This window comes from Tympanuchus pallidicinctus, unplaced genomic scaffold (genome assembly GCF_026119805.1).
Source record: "Tympanuchus pallidicinctus isolate F22 unplaced genomic scaffold, pur_lepc_1.0 scaffold5, whole genome shotgun sequence".
Lineage (NCBI taxonomy): Eukaryota > Metazoa > Chordata > Aves > Galliformes > Phasianidae > Tympanuchus > Tympanuchus pallidicinctus.
The window spans coordinates 55,029,093-55,051,682 of NW_026294769.1; the positions used below are offsets into that span (position 1 = coordinate 55,029,093).

Sequence of the window (22,590 nt, forward strand, 5' to 3'; positions counted from 1 at the left end):
TTCTAACAATCACAATTAAAATTTATTTGACTCTGGGGTTTACAGATTAGAGTGTGGCATGCACGCAAACACACACAGAATGACAGTGACAACAATGGCTGTAATGCAGCTCAAAACCAAATTCTGGTCCCAGCACGGCCGTAATACACTGATATTGTAAAATCTTTTGTTTTCCTTTTCCTTCAATTTTAAGATACAATGTTCCATTTCCAAAATCTGCACTGTTCCACCTAAATGGTCCACAAACGATGACAGTAAATGTTAAGAGGTATGAGATGATTACTAATTTCCAGAAAACATTCAACAGAAGATGCCCATACAGTAGTCACCATTAAAAGCTTAACAGCTGGAGGTTGAAAGTAAAGACCTTTTCAGTTGTATTGTTTAAAGTATGACTATCACAGTAAAGTTAATTATAAAAAGGTAACAATTGTAAAGATTGCAACAGAGAACCCAGTAGATTGTTCAGAAAGTGAATCACATTTTTGGCTAAGTCTGAAATAGCTTTTGTAATCTTGTAAATTCTACCTATTAGATATTACACAATATAAATCAGACAGAAGAAGCTGTAAAAAGATATTAAAAGCTTGGTCCTGCATTTCTGATTTCCCAAAATCTACCACAGAAGACTACAGGAATTTTGTATGTTTAGTGATTGCAGGACAGAACCCTCAGAGATCTGCAATATCTTGCTTCATTTCAGTACTTACATTATATATAATTATCAATTGATATTCTTTGGCTTTTAAATTACTATCCCTTAATATCTATAATGTGAAACCAAACCAAGCCCAAACCACTAATAACTCCCCTCTTACCTCAAAATAGTGCTGAAAAATTAAATGAACTAAAAAACATATCCAGTATGTGTAAAGTGTAGCTGTTACTTCATTATAAAACTAGGATATAACTACGGTGCAAAACAGGAAGGTGATACTGGTCAGAATTGCAATAGCAATTGGAAATTTACACTGCAGGAGTGACTGCAAGCATTGCTTCTCCTGAATAATAGAAAAATCAAAACCAATTAGGCACTTGTTTTCTTGTTTAATGAGAGGCCATTCTGTGTGCGTAAAAATGACAGAAATATTCTCTAAAAGAATGCTCTCTAGTGTAACAATTGTATTGCTCAACTGCAGCCACAATCCTTCATTCAGGAGAGCAGAAAAACACGTGCTTATTATTTCCTTTATGCTTAAAATCCTGTTGATAGGAATGGACTGAACACATGTTCAAGTGCTGTCCTGAACTGGGATGCTTGCTGAAATTGGAGTATTAAAAGATAATATAGTGGTGAGTTGCTTTTCATTCTACTACAATACTAACTTCATCTAGTCTAGCTCTTCTCTCCACAATATTATCAAATATTTCCTAATTAAAAAAAAAACAGGCATAAAATAAATAGGATAATCAAAGATTACACAATAAATACGCTACTAAGTGGGAGGAAAAGTATATTGCAACATAAGGCTCCGTAGTGTTGTACAATCAAGAAATAGTTCCAGGTGCTCCATAACTCACCTCCTAATGTACAACACAAAGTTACCACAATACACCTGAAAAAGACTGGGAAGTAACAGACCAAACTTCTATTACATTGAATGCTTGAAAATTTAACAAGTGGTAATGTGTTTCACTCCCGTTGCAGAACATCACGTGTTCTTTCACTGCTCCAATTGTCATTGCTTGTGAAGGAAGAATGAAAAGATTGTTTTTTTTTTTAAAACTCTCACAATAAAATTCCTTCAGACCTACACAGTTACCAGTGTCCACACTGACTCGTAGCATCATCTCTGAAAGTAAAACAAACTCAGAAATTTTGTTGTCTCCTCTTCTTGGCATCCATCGCATCCAGGATAGGTTGCCTCTTTGCAGTGTACCTCTGACGAAGCTCTTCAATTTCTCGTTCCATCATAGGGTCCAAAGCCTTTAATCTCATCTGTAATTCTTCTAAACTTAGATTCTTCAACTGCAAAAAAGGCAAAACAAGCACACAAAAAACACAGAAAAAGATTACAAACTATTTATAAGCAATATGAAAATCATCGCTTTTCATAACCCTTTAGATTACAGTTGCACTGTGTTTTTACATACCCTGTGTGTACATATATATATATATATATATATATCACTGTTTATATAGACAGAAGCTCCACAGTAACAGCACATGAAAACACACACACACATTCAGCACAGTTAATAAAAACAGTAACAATTAAAAAAATCCCTTTGAATATCCTGTAATTAGACTGCGAATAAATATAGCCCTGGGATTAAGCTCCCTGGGCTGAAAATAAATGCACACCATTATACACAAGATTATATTCACACATATAAATTACTGGCTAATCAAGTATTTCTTACTGAATTCAGTCTCTCACAGAAGCCTTAAGAAAAAGACAACTGCTGTAAGAAACAATCTGAGAGACATTTAGAGGTACCCTCTGATCAGAGTGACAAGACACCTGTACTCCTCAACAGACTGCTGCCAGAACCAGTCAAGGCATCTGCCAACAAGGTGCTTAAATAACACAAAATAATTTCCTGAATTTGTGGGAGGGAATTATCTTTTACCGCCCTCTTTTCTTTCTAAAAACGTTTTCTCACAGTGTTAAAAGAGTTCATTACATTTCATTCGTTTAGAGCGATGGCTCACACAAGAAGTATGCAAGCAAAGGCCAGGGTCCCAGCAGGCACCGGGGCACATCAAGTGTCAATGCTCCACCTGCTCTTCCTGGGAGGATCCACTATTGAAACACCTTCCATTGGTTGCCCTATGTAATTCTTTCCTGGGGAAAGTCCAGTGCCTTACTTCTTTTCTCTCTCCTGCTGGAAGTGCCTGGGTGTCCATTTTTCACAGTGTGATAAACATTAACATCCTAGGAAAGGGACAATCTATACTGTGTTTGCAAACATGCTGGCATTGCAAACAAGCGTATCACCTAACACAGGAGGAAAAAAAAAAGAATACATTTTCTGAATCAACCTACTAATGAGTCAATGCTTAGTTTATGAATCTAGGGCAGTTTTCCATCAGCACCGTCCGATCTGCTTTCCCCGAGGAATGAAATACTACTTTTGATCTTTATTTTTATCCGCATCTGAGGCATATAAATTAGCAGCACATATTGCTACATGCAGTCCAAACCCTAGCACTATGATTTCTACTGATATACTACACCATACATAGTCAACAAATAACTTAAATGCATAACCAAGATGGAGTGAAGAGCAGAAATGCATAGAAGAGCATATACAAAAGGACGCCTATTTTCATTCAATGCTGTTTTAACAGTGAGATTTCTATGAAGGTCAGAAATAAAAGTCAGCTGTCAAAATATCCCCAGGACCAGAGACACTCAGAGCAGCATCAGCTTCAGAAACCCCAGATGCACTCAGCAGCCCATAACCAATATCTGTGTCTGCTGAGCACAAATGACACCTTTTGCATCCCAGAAAGGAAGAAGTTGCCTCCGCCCAGTTTATGGCATTTCTCCCACCTGATAAATGTAAGAAAGGGTGGGGGAAAACAATCATCATTCCTCAGTCACCAAGACTCTTAGAGAAAAACTTCCTACAATTTTCAGAGAATGAAAAGATTTTAAAAACAAATAAAAAAAAAAAAAAAAAAAAAAAAAACCAAAAAAAACAAAAACCCACCTCTTTCTTTTTCAGTCCATTGGTAAATATTACTAGCATATTACGGAAACTTTTCAGAGAAGATGTTCTCTAGATGAGTGAATTTGCAGTACTATCACAGAAGATACAACAGTACTGATTCCTCTCTTTAACTGGTTCCTAGCATTATAGATGAGAGAAGCAATAAAACCATTGTTTTCAGCACGTCTGAGAAATGTGTTTGTGGCTCCATGGACTAGCAAGTGGACCAAGAGAAGCACCATCAATGACCACTTGTGTGAGTTTTCTGTGAAAAACGTCACTCATGAAGTCTTGTGTCTGCTTAAGGTCAGCTTGGGCAACCATTTATTCCCTCTGAATCACCACTGCAGACATAAAGTGTAAACTGCACATAATAGACTCAACCTTATGTGATCACATAACTTTTCTGCACAAAAAAAAAAAAAAAAAAAAAAATTAAATTGTCAGAGAATAATGTGATGGCTGAGTTTTTATTTAAATTTCAGTCAAGAAACAGAGCCAGCAAATGGAATTAAATATTCTTTAAGAATCACAGACAGCTGGGCTGGAAATTAAAATACAAAGAGAATGAATTTTTAAATCCAGAGAATAAGAATCTTTCAGAATGATCTCAGTCATGTCACCCAGGGGACATGAGGAACTGCAGTGCTCATCTGTATGAATGGATGATGCTTGGGACACACAGAGGAAGCAAATAACAGAAAAAAGGGAAATTAAGAATCTGAAAACAGAGTTATGAATCTCATCCATCTGACATCAGATGCTAGATTAGACAGTAATGGTCAGAGAGCTCTGTGTACTATAGAAAACCACTTAATCACGTTGAAATGATGCAGCTCACTCTAGGAAGTGTTTCTGTGCACACACACGTATAACTCCTCATTCAGAATGTTTGCTTCTTGACTTTTTTCTGTGCCATGGATACTTTTTCGTGAACCCTAAAGACAGCAGAAGTCCAAGCATTGATTGCAACAGCAAATATATTAAATGAGATGCGCAGAAACTTACAGGAAATGTAATTGTTCCTATGCAATTTATTCCCATGCATGATGATTATTTTGATTCAGTTTCTTAAAGCTGTAGAGCTTGGCACTCTCATCCACTTCCATTTGTAAAGAGTTCACAATTTAAACTGCCATAGCTAATTTCCCATGTGGCTTGTTGAAAGAAGGACTACCAACACAAATAGGAAATTCTCTGCAAGCAACCAGAATTCAGAAAGGTTTTAAATGGTACTTTGCTAACATTTTACAAGCTGCAAAAACAGTAGTCCTGTAATCAAGCTATTATTAGTCTGACAGTGACAGTTTAATCTCTGCCACTCCAAATAAGAGAATCAATCGCGTCCGTTCTGAGCTCAGATGCTCACAATCAGATAGCAATTAGTGTCAAGATGGTCCAGCCCCAAGGCAGAGGCAGGCTTCAGTGAATGGAGCATCTGCAAGGTGTATGGGAACACTTGTCTTCACTGATACCCTTCAGATACCAAAGCATATCTATCTAATCCTTGCAGCTGAACTGTTATTTTCTAGGAAAAGGCAACACAACCATACATTGCACACTCTCCTCTAAGAAAACAAAAGTAAGGAAATCTAATATAGCTCATCTCGAACTCTTACGAAATGGAATACCCACCATTTGCCTCCTTCTGGTTCACTTTTCAACCTACTCATAATAGGATAAGCAACTTCTCCAAAAAAGCTGAGTGCAAAAGTTAGAAAGCAGCAGAACAGATTCAGAATTGTTAGCAACCTTCTTTTAATTTGATCACCTTCATTATTGAGAAATGGAGTTGGGATATAGCAACAATCAAGAGGCTGGGGAAGTTCCAGGCACATCCACAAACTGTGATCAAATCACAGATGAGAGCTACTGAGTCCAGAGACAGGTACATTCCCTGGTGTGACGCTGGCAGGAACCACAGCCAATCACAGTTACCTGGGTTTTTAAGAAGCAGTGATAAGCTCTGCAGCTGAAAAGAAAATAATCCAGTGCTATAATGCAAGATAGAAGATTCATCAGAATATTTTCTATGCAGAAAACATTCTTATTCTGGTCAACACTGGCTTCAGGCTGTTTGCTTTCTATTACATCTTCAAACAGTGACATAGAAGGAATACCTTCCTCCCACGCTGATGCGGTCATCTCTCAGAACTAAACCGCAGCAAGGGAAGGGCAACAGTTTTTACCTTTTTCAGTGTAAGTGAGTGTATCTCAGATAGGTCAGCTACATTTGGATTGTCATGTTCAGCAGGACAAAGAATTACTTGCAGTCAATACTCCTGCCTGCAGAAGGACCCACACCGTACCTTATATATTTTGTTTGCAACCCTGATCAGATCATATTGACAAAGACTTGAGCCAGAACATGCAACTGATAAATATACAGGCATTCCTGTCTACAGACCAGATATTGATAAGCTGAGCAGGAAGGAGACAACACACAATCATATGTGGACCTTCAAAGGTCATCAAGACAAGCAGCGCAATGTGAATCCTAACTGCCCGTGTCCAGCACAGGAGTCAGGAGGAAGGAAATGTATCTGAGATACTTGGCGGTGCTTGCAGTCCATGAATTACAGTGAAGGGGTCTGGAAAAGGGTCTGGAACTCATTAGCTGGTCTTGGCCAGCACACATCTGTAGCCATCCAAACTTTTCAGGGGGCGAAATCCAAAGTTTGAGTGGATGTAGCACACTACAGTCTTAATCCACCCTTGACAGCTAACAGAGGTAAATAAAAGCTCTAGGCTTGTGATGTTTTCAATATGATAAAATTAGATTTCATTAGTAATTCCATAATGCATGAATTCCCATTGCAAACCTCCATTCTATCAAACTAAATTATGGAATACTGCCATTAAGCTGGTGCAATGAAAACAAGCAAATAGATATTTGATCAAAAAATAATCTGTATCAAGTTTGTTGTATTTACTTGAAAAAACCAATTTTTTCCTAGCAACTGCTTAAATGAATCTTACAGATGCAACATGCCTTATTAGAGGCCTTTGATTAAAAAAACATGGATTACTAATACTGTATTCTGAGTCATCTATTTTCCCATCTGCTAGTAATTCCTACAATATGAACTATCAACAGAATGGCTAACAACAACAATTTTCTATGGCAATTGCAAGAGTGGGTTGCCTATAGCACTTTCTAAGATTTAACCAGTGCATGCCTTGGATTGCTCTGTGTTGTTAGTGGCCTCGGGTAAAAGAAACTTTCTCTCCACTGTAGCCTTTCCTCTACTTTTGCTGAGCAGTTTTCTTCTCTCTTACTGAATGAGACCCACTGATGATTTCAAAATCCTTTTTATTAATATAACAAGTTAGACTTGAGTCAGGATCCCTTAGACCTTCCTGATGAATTTTTCTGGTCTATAAAAGTTCATAAAAGTTCCAAAAGCTCACTTATGTGATAGCTTTCTTATCCTTGCATGCAAAGAAATATGCCACAGTTGCTGTTACGTGCTCAGCAGCAGCTCTCCCCTCCTTGCTGTACTTGTCAGGCTGCACGTCAGAGCTCTGACCTGCTGTCATCCCTACCCCTGCTGTCACTGGAGGAGGCAAATCACACACAAGCAAACCAACTATAACAGACAGTAGAGCAAAAGCAATTTTACTGTATGTTAGGGAGCAGGTTTCCTTGTTGCAAAATACAAAATATGAGGCTATACAAATATAAAAAAGATCTCAATTACTACTGTTGCTTTTGGGAGAAAAGAACTAGGAACGTAAAATTTTAAAACCTAAACTTAATTCCACAGGACTACTTTATGCATTGGGAGGGGTAAAATAAGCACATAGAATTAAGAGAAAATTAAACCAGGACAACTTCACTTATTTTAAGACGTCCTTTTAGGAATAAAATATTATATATAAATGTTCAATTATTAATTCCTATCTTCACTACTCAAACCTCCACTGTTCACACATTGAAACTGTATATTGTTTTCAAAACACAAAGCTCAATCTCCCCCTACTATCCCTATTTTTCAGCTATTGAAGACTTTCCTCAGCTTCAGAAAGTACTGCATATGAATAGCAAACCACTAAGAGAAAAAAAAAAAAAGGGGGTTTTCTATAGCATTAAAGCATACTATAATTTGCATACTACCCAGGGCTTTTCCTCTTAGCACATTAAGCACTGCCAATCCTAAAATTCAAAAATTATGAGCTGGGTCCTTCATCTTTATTAAACTACCATAAAAAATTGGATTCCTAAAACGACAGTTTTAGGTCTTGCTACCTCTTTTTATTTCTGAGCCATGAGGAGGCAGCTAGAATTTAAACGTTTCTGCTTAGAAACTGCAAAGACTAAAAATGTTCAGGGAAAAGAAAAACACCAATCTAGGAGTTTAAAGCTTTTATGAGTTATACTGACTACAGGAATTGAAATCTACAGAAAAGCACAAATCATCATGAAGAGTTGTGTAAAAATCAATGATATTACAACTCTTGCATACTGCAATTTTCCACAGCTCCTCACAACACCAGTTAAGTAGCATGTGTTTATGCTTGATCATATCGTAAGCAGCTCAAACATAATTCACATTGCTTTTACTACTAAAGAATATGATGTTCATGTGGTTGGATTATAATAATTTTCACTAAAAGGGGTAAAATATAAAAAGCAACTGAACAGAGGTAAATAAACTGCAAGCCATGTGCTCCAGAAAACTGGTAGCTCAAAAATGTTCGTTGATAGGTAAATGTGAGATCATTTTCTCACATCATTTTTACTTCAGAAGTGTACAAAAGGAAAAAAAAAAACAACTTTTATTCTGTTTCTTTTTGCTTCTGTCACTTAGAGATTGTATTGTAAAATTATACACTTACAGTTGAATCTACTGAAGCACGACACTGTAATTTGCTATTGTCCTCTCTTCAGAATTGCACCATCTATCACAGACATTTTTCAAAATGACTTTTAAGAGTATCACAGGGAAATACTCGCCATTTAAAATGCCTCAGAGAAGACTTTGGCTTTCTTTTAAGTACTCTAATTTTCTTTATCAGGCATGTAAAGCTACGGTTAGCCATGAAAAAAACAGTGAATGTTTAGTGGAGTTTCCAACAGAATAGGTAATCTAAAGCTTAGGAAAAGCCCTCCATCTGGGAATCCACTGTGCTATTTAAACTGAGTTGCAAATACATCCACACAGTGAGGAGAGCTACCACACCAGATCTAAAAATATACAGGATCTCCCCTCTGCCCTTATTGCTTATACAGGGGGAAAAAAAAAACCAAAAAACAAAAAACCAAACAAACTAACAACAGCAAGAAAAACAAACCTATAAAAAAATAGTTTTTCAAAATTATCCACATAGATACACAGCTTTAAATCAAAAATGAATTACATAACTGGAGTTTTTAGTGTACTAATTACGTAGTAACTGAAAGCATTTCATTCATATTAACGTGTAGATCTCCAGGGTAAGTAGTTTGTCTTTCATAATTAGTTCTCTCATAAACAGCACGCTTAAGGTTGTAAGAACTACATATCCCATTTCAGCAAACTGCAGTTATCATTCACCTATATAAATGCAAACATTACTCCATATGTTTTTTTCAAGGTAAGGCACTGCCTCCTTGCCATTTCATTTTTCCATGACAGAGTCACTTACAAAACGGTCAGAAAATAAGATTTTTGCATCTTTTTAAAGTTCTACTGATCTACATGCAAGTACAAGCTGTATTAACTACGGACATACGAGTGATTTGGGATCTTTTTCTTTACCTAAATTAATCCAGATAAGATGTCCAAGTATAATAAAGGTAAAATAATAAAACAATAAAGGTGTGCCATTTTTGCTGAAATATTTGGTAGATGCAGATTTATATTTGGGAATAAAATTAAAAACATAAATAATATGAAATAGAAGTTTTGAAGTTAAAAAGAAAACAGTACCATAGCAAACAAATTAATGCAATACATAATAAGTAATATGTAGCAAGTTTACATAATAGTTCAATTCAATATTATATTTAAAAGGAAAACTGAAGTTCCTTGAATAATCAGGATCTCTGGCATACAAGATATATCCACGCAGAAGTTAACTGCAGACACAGAGAAGAGTTTAATGTGAAGAGGTCGGAGAGTTTTTAAACCTTAATCTCAGTGTCCAAGTGAAAGACAATACACGCGAACCTGAAACTTCTTAGAAATGCAGAGTGGTCACAGCTCAAACTACAGCAAAAACAAAACCAGCAAAACTAAATTTTCTAGACAGGAAAGTCTGGGGAGGGGGGACATAATCTCCCCAGCACATAACAGACACACAAATTCCTATTTTATTTGCTGAGGAACCTTGAATTATATTCTTTACAGGGAAGAAAAAACAGTTTAGTTTAAAATAGCCTATTCAGAATTCTAGGAAAATTCTATTTTATTTTATTCTATTCTAGGAAAATAACATATCATCTTCAATAAATGGGAGAATGATAGACATACTGCTTGTTAGTTTTCATTTCAAGCAGAAAGCATTCTAGCAAGCACGTCCAACAGCATATAGCTTTCTACCACTTTTGGTATGAAATGAACAGGAAAAAATCTATAGTCCAAAAACCAGAAAGGGCAGACGCTGAATGCAGCAAGTAGACAGAGCCAGAGCTAAGCAGAGAAATGTAACCAAGCTGTTAGCCACAGCAGGGAAAAATGAGACTCCTGCTGCACAAAAGTCAGAGAGGTTAAGACCTGGGGATGGGGCCAAGGGAGAAGAGGACAGCTTGGCCTAGCTGAAGGGCACCGCCATGGCTGCTGCACAGGGACTTGAGGTGAGTGGGGGGCAAGGCTCAGCCCCAGCGCCCTGCCATATAATGACAGCTCCCACGCTAGGGAAAACGATTGAAACAGCTCTGAAACTTTCTTACCATCTTCATGAACTGAGAAGATTTGTGGAATATCTCTTTAGAATTTAAGGGATACTTTAATTCTCCCTAACAGCATCACTGTTTCACTGAAGTCTTATCTACAAATCAGCCAGACGCTGAGGTTTCAGAAGCTTCACCAACACGGTCAGTTCTTTCGATGAAATGCACCAGCTCTGCATTGAATTATTTAACTAAAATTCAATCAAAGAACCACTGATCACCACATAATCTTTAGCCAACCTGGGGAAATACACAATGCAAAGCTCTAAATGTAGTACAGCTTCTGTTTTCCTTCTAATCTGACTAAATGATAACTAAAATAAGTTAATGAATACAGAAAGTGATAGCCAATCAAATAATACTACTTAGCTTGCAGCTTTTGAATAACACACGGTATCTTTTCCTGCAGAGACAGGTAACATGCTACTCACACTACAAGTAATGTACTAAGAAATATCCTATAAGAAATATAAGAATACTAAGAACAAGATAATAATTAAAACACATGAATCAAAAGGCCCACGTACTAAAGTACAACTAGCAGCAACAGTAATTAATAAAAAAGCCACTAACATCTTAATGAATAAGAAAAGCAGGCAATCCCAACACTGATTCTAATTCTAATCTCTAAAGGAGACCATTCTACAAAAATAAATCACCTTGTAAAAAGGATGATGCTTACTCCATGAAGAAACCCCATTTATTTAGTAAACAAGATTCAATGACTCAGTGGCATATTCACTTACAGAGTCCAGAACTGCCAAAATAATTTGCCAGATAAATATTTATTATCAAATATTTTGCCTGTGACTCAAACGGGCATGTGATTAAGCCAAAAACTAGCTTTCTTACCTGCACAGTATTATCTCCTAGGAAGGTCTAAAGCATTCGATCTACATACTTCGAGCATAAGTTTGTTTATTCAGTTTTGTTTTTTTTTTTAATTATAAATTTAAAGATACAGTTGTAGTTTATTATGATGAAGGAGAACCTCAGTGCAAACAGATACCATGGAAGCTTTTGTGACAACACTGTCATTTAATACCGGTTGCAGTTCTAGCATTCACTACTCCATCTTCACATTTCTAGAGTGACTTATATCAGCGACAGAGCCCTCTGCTAGGGAATGGTCTGAGCTCTGTAAACCCTGTACGCATACAATGTGACTCCAGTTTTGGCAAGAATCCTTCTGGTCTCTCTACCCCCTGCTGGTTTTTCACCTCATCTTACTGATTGTTTGCATTGTGATGACGTTTCACTTTTCTAGACTTAAATTAGTCAAGAAAAAGAAAAAAAATCACTGTACAGTAGTTTAGCAGTAAAGAAAAACAATTACAAAATTCTAATCATTGCATGATGTATCAACAACAAAAAAGCTGCACATACTGCACTTGATTTTGAGGTGGCTGCAACTTCAAATCTAAATCCTTATCCTGAAAAGCCCTTTTGGGAGTAATTTAGGTTTTATAATTGATGTAGCATTCATAATCTGGAAACAGAAGTAAAACTAAGGGCATTGTCTACATTATTTCCAACTGTAAGAGCAGGAAATAACAAAGAGTTCCTATCAAGCTCAAACTTGCTCCAAACAACCTATCTCATTCCCAGGCCACATAAAAAGCATCAGGAAAATGCAAGACGGGCAAATGCATTCCTCCAATGCAAGGTGTCAGTACTCAGAAAAAATCTGGGCTCAGTTCAGTCGGTTGTTACGTAGCTCATCTTTAAATGAAATTATGTTTCACAATTGTACATTCAGAAATAATTAAAAGCCAAAGAGATTTTAATTACAATTTACAGTGTCTTGTATATACAATTCCATTGTTAAGACCATTTTCAGAGTAGTGCTTTTCCAAAGGAAAGACCAAATTACCAATGTTGACGCTATTAAGTGCTTTTGCAATTTATTTAAAATTCATCAGCCAGTTTTCTGCTCACAGCACATTTATTCCTCAGCTTGAATGGCATAGTGCATCCAAAGATATAAAACTGAACAGAGAAAAGGTACAAATGAATGGGTTTGATGATCTATTAAGTGTTTGTTTAGAGTTCGTTAGAACGAGAGAGTGTGAAAAAACCCCCTTCACCAACAGGATCTAATGCATACGCATGAGTACAAATGCAAGGAAACACAGAGTTAGCGTCAAACAGACTGCTTATCAGTTCAAAATCTTCTGAGTTACACATGAATTTACCAACACAAGGATTGCTTCTTGATACAGTTACTGCATGTGTCAGGATGCACCACTGAAAAAAGTCATGCTCTCAGAAAAACATATGCATACACGCTACATATTCCTGAATTGATGCTAATGAAAATCAACTTATGTTGCAGAATGATTCAACTAAAAAAACCCATGTATTTTAAAGATGTTAACATCCCTCACCAGTAGGAAATATCACCATATTGAGCAGTTTAAAAACAAGTGTTAGTGTGCAGAAATCACAGTTGAAATTACACATACCATATACTTTAAGATAATACACAACACTGTAAGGAGAAAATCAATATCAGATTATATTTACAAAAAAAATTTGGTTTATTACAGGTGAATACCAAATTCACCAAAGGCCCTGTTAGAAGGCAAAAAATGAATGGAAGAAACGACTTCTAAATATTTAAAAATCTCACATAGATCAAGAGAGATTTTAAAGTAGCAATGCAGCACAATGTATACAAAAACCTGAGAATCTGGTTCATCAGTTCATTTTTTTTCTAAATACGTAATTTGATGATAGCATTTTCAAACTTTAAATACTTTTTTATACAGATATTGGCTCCTTGCAGTCCTCAACCATTTCCATCTCAAACCACTTTCCTTTTTCCTACCCGAGCATCTTCTCTTGCTTTAAACAAAATCTTGTTGTTTTTGACATTAATATCTCCAAACATCAGCCCTCCTGGGAGCTTGTCTTTATAGCATACGATGGTTTGTATCACGCAGGGAAACGTAGTTATGAACTGAACACCTATTAACCTGGTTGTTATCAAGTTGCTTATCAATTTAATACCATGCAACATTTTAAAAGTAGCAATGTCACTTGAAAACTGACATATTTGCTATTTATTGTTGCCATAACAACCACAGAAAATTGTGTAAGAAAATACCAAGCAATAAAGGATGAAACACCATAGAAACAGATAAGAATAGAACAAGTTGTGTCAGCACTGGCCTGAAGGAAAATTTTACACACAAACAAGTTTTTGTTTTTGAAATATAAAAAGCTGGAGAAACAGAAAAGGGCAGTTAAGGTGGCAAAATAAAAAAGGTAGTTATATGGATTAGTAACAACGTTCTCCAACAGGGATTATGTGCAGATCACATGAAACCTCTGTGAAAACTAAAACGCATTAAATGAGAAATTTTGAGAAAACATCCAGCAGAGATAATGATACAAACTCATTTTGAATATATATTTCAAAACTCTTGCTTATAATAATACTGCTGCAGTGTCATGCTATATAAATAGGCCTCAAAACCAGAACACAGTAATAGCTACATTGCTGCCAGTTCTACATAGTTTTCTAAAATTCCCTCCAGCAGAAGGAACTAGCAATTGATTTAGGAAGTTACGAAGGAATTCAAATGTGGAGATCTATTTTCCTGTAGGTCAACCCACTACTGCACTGTATAATGAATGTAAACATGAAATGATATCATTTCATCTCTGCTCCTCACCTTTCCAATGACCTTTCAGAGAAAACATCCCGGAGCCTGAATTTTGTTTGGCATGGAAGTCATACAGGCTGGATAATACGATATTCCTACCTACAAGCAGAACATCTTTAATGTATTAATTTCACTGAAAGCAAAAAGAAAAGTTAAATAGATATCTCTATACCAAAGCTAGTATCAATACAAGGGCCATTAAAAATCAAAGTTTTAGGTCCAGCAGAAGAAATAATACATTTACAGCTCTTTCTTTAATCAATCTACAAAGCCAAAATTGAACTTCTGTCAAGTAAATCTTAGGATGTTATCCACTGACTTGTATTAAGACATAATCAAGACAAAAACACTTATTCTTCACATCTCTCTTGTTTCAAAAAAGGACAAAAAAGCAGATGGTATTAAAATGCAGCTCAAACGAAAGGTGATAAATTTAGACTTGATTCAGCAGACACATGGAAACCATTACATAAAGAAGGGAATTCTTCCATAAAAAGTTAGTTCAGGTGAGATGTAACTGAACCACAGACAGGAATCTTAACAGAAAGGACTGTCATGATTTGCTGATACTAAAACAGCAGTAGAATTGGGGACCAAACAGAAGTAAAAAAAAAGAGTAAGGAAGCAGCTTCGTTTTACACTTAATTTGACCTAATGACAGGAGGTAGCCAAAAGGGTCATTCCTACTGTGTGAAACCCTCAGGCTGCTGCTGCCTCCTTACATGGGATTCACCAACTCACAGCTGTGGGTGAGTGGGGAGGGAGAGGAGACAGGATGCAGGAAGTGGAGGCTGATGTTTGCTGTGCAAGCCCAACCAGCTTACCTTGCTGGGCATACGATTGCTCTGATCAGCACGGCTCAAGTCACAGAACTAGATGGTGCCCTTTTCTGCCAGACCCCTCTCACCCTCTAATACATCTCCCATAGGACTGAGGGTACAGTGCCCCACATCGATCCATGCTTCCAAGCTGTAGCGGAGAAGGTCAACCCACTGGCAGGTCAGAGAAAACCCAGACCACAGCCCACATCTCAGCATAGACATACGACTGCAAACCTCTTCTTGGACACTATTGTATGTAGGAAACTCGGAGCAAATCGACTTCAAGATCTCCACATTTGCTGAATTTGGAAAAAAGGCTCCAAAGTTATCAAGACAAATAGCACAGTCATCTAAGTCTCATTTCATCAGGAAACAGACCAGAAATAATACAAAGCCAGATTGCAAAAGATTTTTCTCTGAGCAGGGTAATTAAAAATTAGAAACACCAGCATGATTAAATGTTAACAGAACCACACAGTAAAACTGAATATTGCATTTTGATAAGTATAGGTTTGGGGGGCAATCATAAGGCAATCATATGAAGGACGGTCATGCTTTCATGACAAAGTGAATCAAATTGATTTTATACATTACAACTACTAAAAAATTAATCGTATAACTTTTTTTCCCCAAAGTTCTGTCAAGTGAATTGGTGGTTTCCTGAAATTCAGTCTGCAAGCAGGGAGTACCTGCAGGAGGGGTGTGAGAATCAGAACCAAAGCTTTTTTCTCTTTCTGGCATTCACATCCCTTCAGAAGAAACACAGAGATGGTGTATTCTCATCACATTTTAGGATTCATGTATTTGACAACGTACTCGACAACAGAGTAAGAAGACTGCCCCACCTACACCAAAAATGGCAGGGATTCTCAGAACCAATCAAGCTGTAAGTGAAAATCTAATACAAACAGGCAAAGCTTTTGTACCTACTACTTACAGGGTAAACTACTTGTCTACTTCAGAAATACATTTTTAAATGCTAGATGCAAACAGCCAATGCTGTGGTATGATTATTAGACATCAGCAGTGGATTGTACAATGCATGCTTTTGGAAACGCTATTTCAAAATATTGTCTTAGAAAACTATTGCAATAATTTCATAAGTTTTTGTGTATCTTGAGAATAAAAACTAAAACTATCACGAAAAATGAAAAGGGAATAAAGGCTTGTTTTATCCTCTACATAATTTTAATCTTCTCATATTACAAAAAGGAAATGTAAATTATGCCTTAGCAGTGGATGTAAATGGTGATCCACTCAAGCACCGCAGTTGCCCTGCGGTTGCCATCCAACAATATATTTTAAAACATATTCTAACTCATCACATGTATTTCTAAAAAGATTTTGCACCTGTGTAGTAGCAGAAATATGGTCTTTATAGAAAAAGCTTATGGTGTCACTGGCAGCCCACTGACAGCCCGTCCTTTGTGTTGCTGCAGTGTTATCGCAAAGTCCTGCCTTGCTTTGATTTAACTGCTCAGGCAGCCCATCGCTTAATTTGGAAGCATTCAAAAGCCCTCAGAAAAGCGCTCAGGGACTTGGCATGTCTCCCCACTGCTGTGCAAAAGCACCACTTTGTTTTTGCATTTTCATCAGAGCTATCACAAGAATTGTGGACTCTGCTGCTCATGTACTGCTTTCAAATTTGTGACGGTTCTGTCAATCTTAACGCTTCAACAAAACTTTTAATTAAAGTCTTTCAGAGAGAATATTGCTATTTCACTTTCTGCAATTTATTTGGCTTGATTACTTAAAACAATACAACTAATTTGAAGAAACGCTTACATTACAATCGCAGTCTAATTAGGGAACATTTCACCAGAATGTGAATGCTAAGCAATTCTCTGTCCTACTAATTAAAATGCATTTGTGGACCTACTCAATACAGGAGAAAAAACAGAAAAATAAAAAAATGCAGGTACTACAAAATAAGCTACTGCATAGCCGACTAAAACTTTCCCAATAGTGTATCTTGATTCTGAAGTAATTTCACTTTTCCAAGTAATGACTAAAACACTTACACAGTTACTTCACTCTACGAAGAAGCACATCACACAGAGGTCAAAAGGTGTCGTTAAAATGCCATGCTAAGGCTATTCACAGCCTAAACTGGTAAACCCACACCAGCAATGAAGATGAGGAGTCTATTCAAGGCCATTCAGAGCAGCACGTGGGCCAGGACCATGAAATGAGCCCCAGCAATAGCTGAGCCATAACGTAGATGGCTTTTAAAGGAACAAGTCTGAAGCACAATCAAATTGTGTTTAGATTTCCTGCATCACATCAGCATGACACACTCGTTAATTCAAAGGATTCAAATTATTTCAGATGACTGCTTTGAAAATTTCAAAAGCATACCAAGTCTGAGATGGTTACTGTCAATGACAAAGCCCTAACTGAGCATGTTTCAGTTTGACCTTTACATACATAGACTTGGAAAGAAAACACCATTTCTTAACATAATCCATACACAGATAAAAGCTGAAAGCCCTTCTACACTCAGAAAAGAAGTCACTTAATATTTCCATACAAGAATAAAGAAATAGAAATGAATTCTTTGCAAGTAAACACAGGAAGATGTTAATGATTCATATGATTGTACATCTAGATATGAACTTCTTAACACATCAGTGTCAGCGTGAGACTTCCTACTTGCAACATCTATTTAAATAATTACACACCTCAAGGTATCATCACTAAGAAATTATGAACAAAACAAGAGAAGCAACAAAATATTTCATAAGAATTTATATAAAATTAAAACCATGTTAGCATCATTAAATGTGATCTGCAAATTAACAAATGATTCACTAACCTCCTGAGGTGTGTACTGTAGATCCCCCAAAATTGATTTAAAGTCCTGCTGTATTTACAGCAAAACTCTCCTGCCTATTTCACAAGTACATGTGCGTTCACAGAAGTAACACAAAGCAGCATTTTTACTCTGTATTGTTTTCCATAAAATCAACATTTTTTTTCTGTTGTACAACCATTGGAGCAAGCGCTCCCTTCGAGAATGCATCAAGAATGAATAATCTGCTGAGAAATATGTAAGACATTACTCATACATAAAAATGTATATCCCATGTCTATGAATGTATCAAACACAGCAATTCCAGTTCAATTTCACCCAAGGTTAGTTGTGATCCTAGACTGCTTGGCACCAAGTACCATTTATTTACATGAGTACAATCCAACCCAAGCATGAAGCTTCCTGGCACAGTCAGCTAAAAAATAAAAATATTAAAACATATGGACAACCCAGCCAGCTTTCACTAAAATACCTGACACTTACTCAACTGATAACCACCTGCATACAAAGTCCTTCACAGCTTTAAAATGACTTCCTTCTTTCTGTTTTTTCCTTTGAAAGAATAAAATATTTTTGAAGCTATTTCCCATCATATCAAGTACAAACATGCTTTCATTTAACTTCAGGAATGGAATGTGTCTTATTTTGATCTTTCACCTTTGTTCAGTTAGAGAAATTTGTATTGTTGGTAATAAGAGGAAAACCAGATCTTACTTAAAATAAGATTTATGCCATGTTTTTGTATATACTCAGGGACACTGCATTCCAAATTGATAATTACTTACATTTTCTTTCTTTCTTTCTTTCAAAAAGAAAAAAAAAAAAAAAAAAAAAGAAAAAAAAAGCAAATATGTTTTTAATGTAGTCAGTCCTGCAAAGACAGCTGGAAGGATCACCAGCCTCCTGAGTCAGTAGTATCATACATCAGGCATTCATTTTAATTGTTAGCTGAAAAACTTACTATATATCCTATAAATCATGGTCTGGTAACAGACAGGGGTGTCTGCTTTAGCAGGGGGGTTGGACTCAATGATCTCCTGAGGTCTTTTCCAACCCCTGCGATGCTATGTTCGCCTAACTCTGGCACTAACACTTTTATAAAGGGGAGTGCATGTTCTCAGAAAGGGAATACAGGAGCTATGCAGTTACAGACTCTGTATGTAGTCACTCCAGTGTCTTGTTGGATCCCAGTACAGAATAGGATGGTTGGGCATGTTAACACACAGAATCACAGAATGGGCTGGGTTGAAAAGGACCACATCTAGTTTCAACCCCCTGCTATGTGCAGGGTCACCAACCAGCAGACCAGGCTGCCCAGAGCCACATCCAGCCTGGCCTTGAATGCCTCCAGGGATGGGGCATCCACAACCTCCTTGGGCAACCTGTTCCAGTGTGTCACCATCCTCTGTGTGAAAAACTTCCTCCTAATATCTAACCTAAACCTCCCCTGATAAATACATATACACACTTCAAAATGGACACAGAGAAGGACTGTGCCAGTGTTCAGCGCTATACAACCCTTGGGGCCAAAGAGGAGTGCTGACAGCTGATGTAGTTGACCATCAATTACAGTAGCTACAGTGTATGCTGCAGCCTGCTCCAGTGCCACACAACCCAGGTACACCTGATCATCTTTGTGTGTCTTTTTGTAATGGGACTTTGCCAATATCAGCTGCTTTGTTTTGCAAATCAAGAGCAGGTTTATGAGAAACCAGGGCAATAGTTTGGCTGTAGGTTTCAAGAAATGAATACTTTTGCAAATTCAAAATTGTTGGGAAAATCTGAAAAAAAAAATGAACACTTTAGAGTAGAAAACAAGATTAATGAAAAAAAAAGTGGGCATCAGGAAAAAAGAATTAGTTATATGGCAGTAAACAAGAGGAAGACAAGAAGAAAAATAAGTATACATTTATAAACATAGGCATTAATCTGACATGAAAACAATCCCATACATCATTACATTCCCATAACTGCAACTGAAACAGCCCTGGAATACTTTGGCAATCCTTACTCCTCACCTGGGAATATCCAAAACGAATAACAAAATTAAACAAGATTACAAGTTGTTCTCTCATGCTGACCCATACTCTTGACAATTTCTGGGCTTGTTACATTTCTGGTGCTATCTATACAGAACGACAAATGACAAAAATAACATCCCAATTATTTTGGTCGAGCTTTCTGAAATTTCTCTCTCAGAAATTACTGCCTGAGCATAAGATTCAGCAACTTTTCCCATTGACTGCATTTCTGCAGGAAGCAAACAACTTCCCTACTCCTGGTGGTCCTTCCAAGGCATCTCTCTCCAATCCCTGGTTGCTTTTAAGCAGAGAAATGTTGATACAAACTGTTGAGAGTTTGTAACCATGTACATCAGAGTTCTAAAGAAAACGTGCAACTTTAAATCATATAGTTTTTACAATTTCAATCACATAGGATATTCAAAATACAGAGATTCACGAAAGCTAAGTATAGGCCTTTCTTGTTTTATCTGAATTCAGTGAGGCAATGTATAGTACCTCCAAGTGACTGATTTCAGTCAACAGACTTCATTTTCTGAAATTACCACCAGCATCTCCAGTGGAATTTTCCAAAAAAATTGCTTGTTACTTTGGTAAATACTAGCTTAAAAAGTATGTACCTCTGTAGCTTGGGACTACTTTTAATTATGAAGACAAATTTAAGGGGCATTACGTGCAGGTATGGAATCCAAGAAACATACATTACTTCCTATGTCTTTTACTTTTCCAAAAATAAACAAGGCACAGGAGAAGTTTGGCTGGGTCAGAAGTATAGAAGCAATGAGGATCATCACTGATAAATCAATTCTGCCCCCATTAGCATTTGGTTACTGTGTGGTAAAAGCAAGTTTCCACCACTGTACTATACAGAGCAATTACCAAGCAAGAAATTCAACCCCATCAACACAAAAGTAGCTCATGTCTCTCAAGTGTGATTTCTACCACTTTGAATCACTTGCTTGGTACTGTGGCTATCAGTGGAAGTGCACCTTACTAACATTTTGCAGAGTCTCATAGATTCTCCTCCTAATACCTTTTTTTCTTTCTTTCTTTCTTTTTCTTTAATCTATGTCACAGAATTATGTATCATATAATTTTATCGTTTTATCTTCACCCAAATTCAGCACTAGGCATGGGAACATATTTCTGTGCTACAGGTACTTTTGTAAAAATCTGTGAGTAGTTTAATTTAAAAGCCATGGACAGCAACCTAAAGCAATTTTTAACCATGCAAAATGTTTTATAAATACTTCCATGTGCGCTGTTCATCTGGAGGCTCACTGGAGACGAATAATGACCTTGTATTTTGTTCTCATTTACTCTGAATTAGCCAAACCTTGTGTTTTTAATTATACACTTAATACACCTGGCATGGTCTAATTACAGAAAACAAAACATCATTTAAACAAAAGGTGACCTTGAACTCAGTCTATCAAAATACCAGTTAACTTCAAGTTTTCAGTTTTTAACAAACTGCCAAGACATGCAATAGCAATTTTCCAAACGCGATCATATGCCTTTAGAGCAACAGACCTACTGCATTAGGAAACATCTGTACGTACTCTTTATGGCTTTCTTCATTATTAATGCAAATCCCTCTTAGATTTCAATCGTGCAATAAACAGTTCTATAGGTAAACACTAAGTTCACACTACTGATATTTTTAATGTGTTAGAGTGTACTAAATCTAGATTTGACAACCAGCAGCCTGATGGAGCTAAAGCTGCATTTTTCAGGAACTAGTGACTTTGCACGAGTATTGCAACCACGAACAAACGGAACATGAAGCTGTAGCAATGAAAATACAATGCAGAAGAGGCAAAGGGCTTTGAAACAAGAAACTCTTTTAAAAGGCGTGTTTATTTTAAGCACATTAGTTATCCTGCTGCTGCAATGCAGTTACTTACATGCCTGAAATTGAGTATGTGCTTAAATTTCCTCTTCAGTTGTGTTGAGTTTTAGTGAAAACTTGTTTTTATAAGAATGATTCAGTGAATGGTCTTTACATACTTGATGTATGTTTTTCACTCCTATTTGTGACTAAGTAATGCTAAAAAATTAGGCACAGCATATTTAATAAAGCATCTGGGATTTCAAGTAAACAGAATATTATTCCTACACAAAATTAAATAAAGCATACAATTTCTGTAACATAAGCAGACCACATATCATTTTATGTTATAGCTTTTTTTGACATTACAAATTTACTTTAGTACAAGAATAACTTCAGTATACATTCTCCTTAAAAGAATCCTAGTAATTTCTTTATACCTGTGACTTTGGTCATCACTGCAATCCTAATCCTTCCCACATCAATGAGCCAGAGCACTGAAAGTACAGTGCATTTGAGGTAAGCAATATTAATAACAGTATTAGGAAAAGGATGAATTAAAACATAAGCACACTCATCAAAGATCTACCTAACTGTGGCAAATTCATAAACAGCTGACTTCACAAACACATAATCTCAGAATATTCCTATGTTCTGTATCATTGAGCACTGCATACTTCTAAAAAAGAATACTTCAGCGGGGGTACAGAAACTGGCTGTTCAATGTTGGCACTGTTTCAGCATGACAACAAACTACCATTACTACTCAATACACAACATTATGAACACAAGTGACAAAGAAAGTGTTTTGCACAGGCAGTAGATTTGAATGGGTAGATGCTTGTTGAAAAAAAAAGACTTTTAATGCATTTTTCAGTTATACAAATTCACATGAAAGTA

The 22,590-nt window shown here is 36.6% G+C and overlaps 1 protein-coding gene across 1 annotated transcript in view; it reads right to left on the reverse strand.

The window, feature by feature from the left end:
* The window catches only part of STK3 (serine/threonine kinase 3), a 134,063-nt gene continuing 111,473 nt past the window's right edge, over positions 1 to 22,590 (reverse strand). The window contains exon 11 of the mRNA XM_052704447.1: positions 1 to 1,969. Within this exon, the coding sequence (XP_052560407.1) occupies positions 1,811 to 1,969 (159 nt within the window). The 3' untranslated portion in view covers positions 1 to 1,810. The remainder of the gene's footprint in view (positions 1,970 to 22,590) is intronic.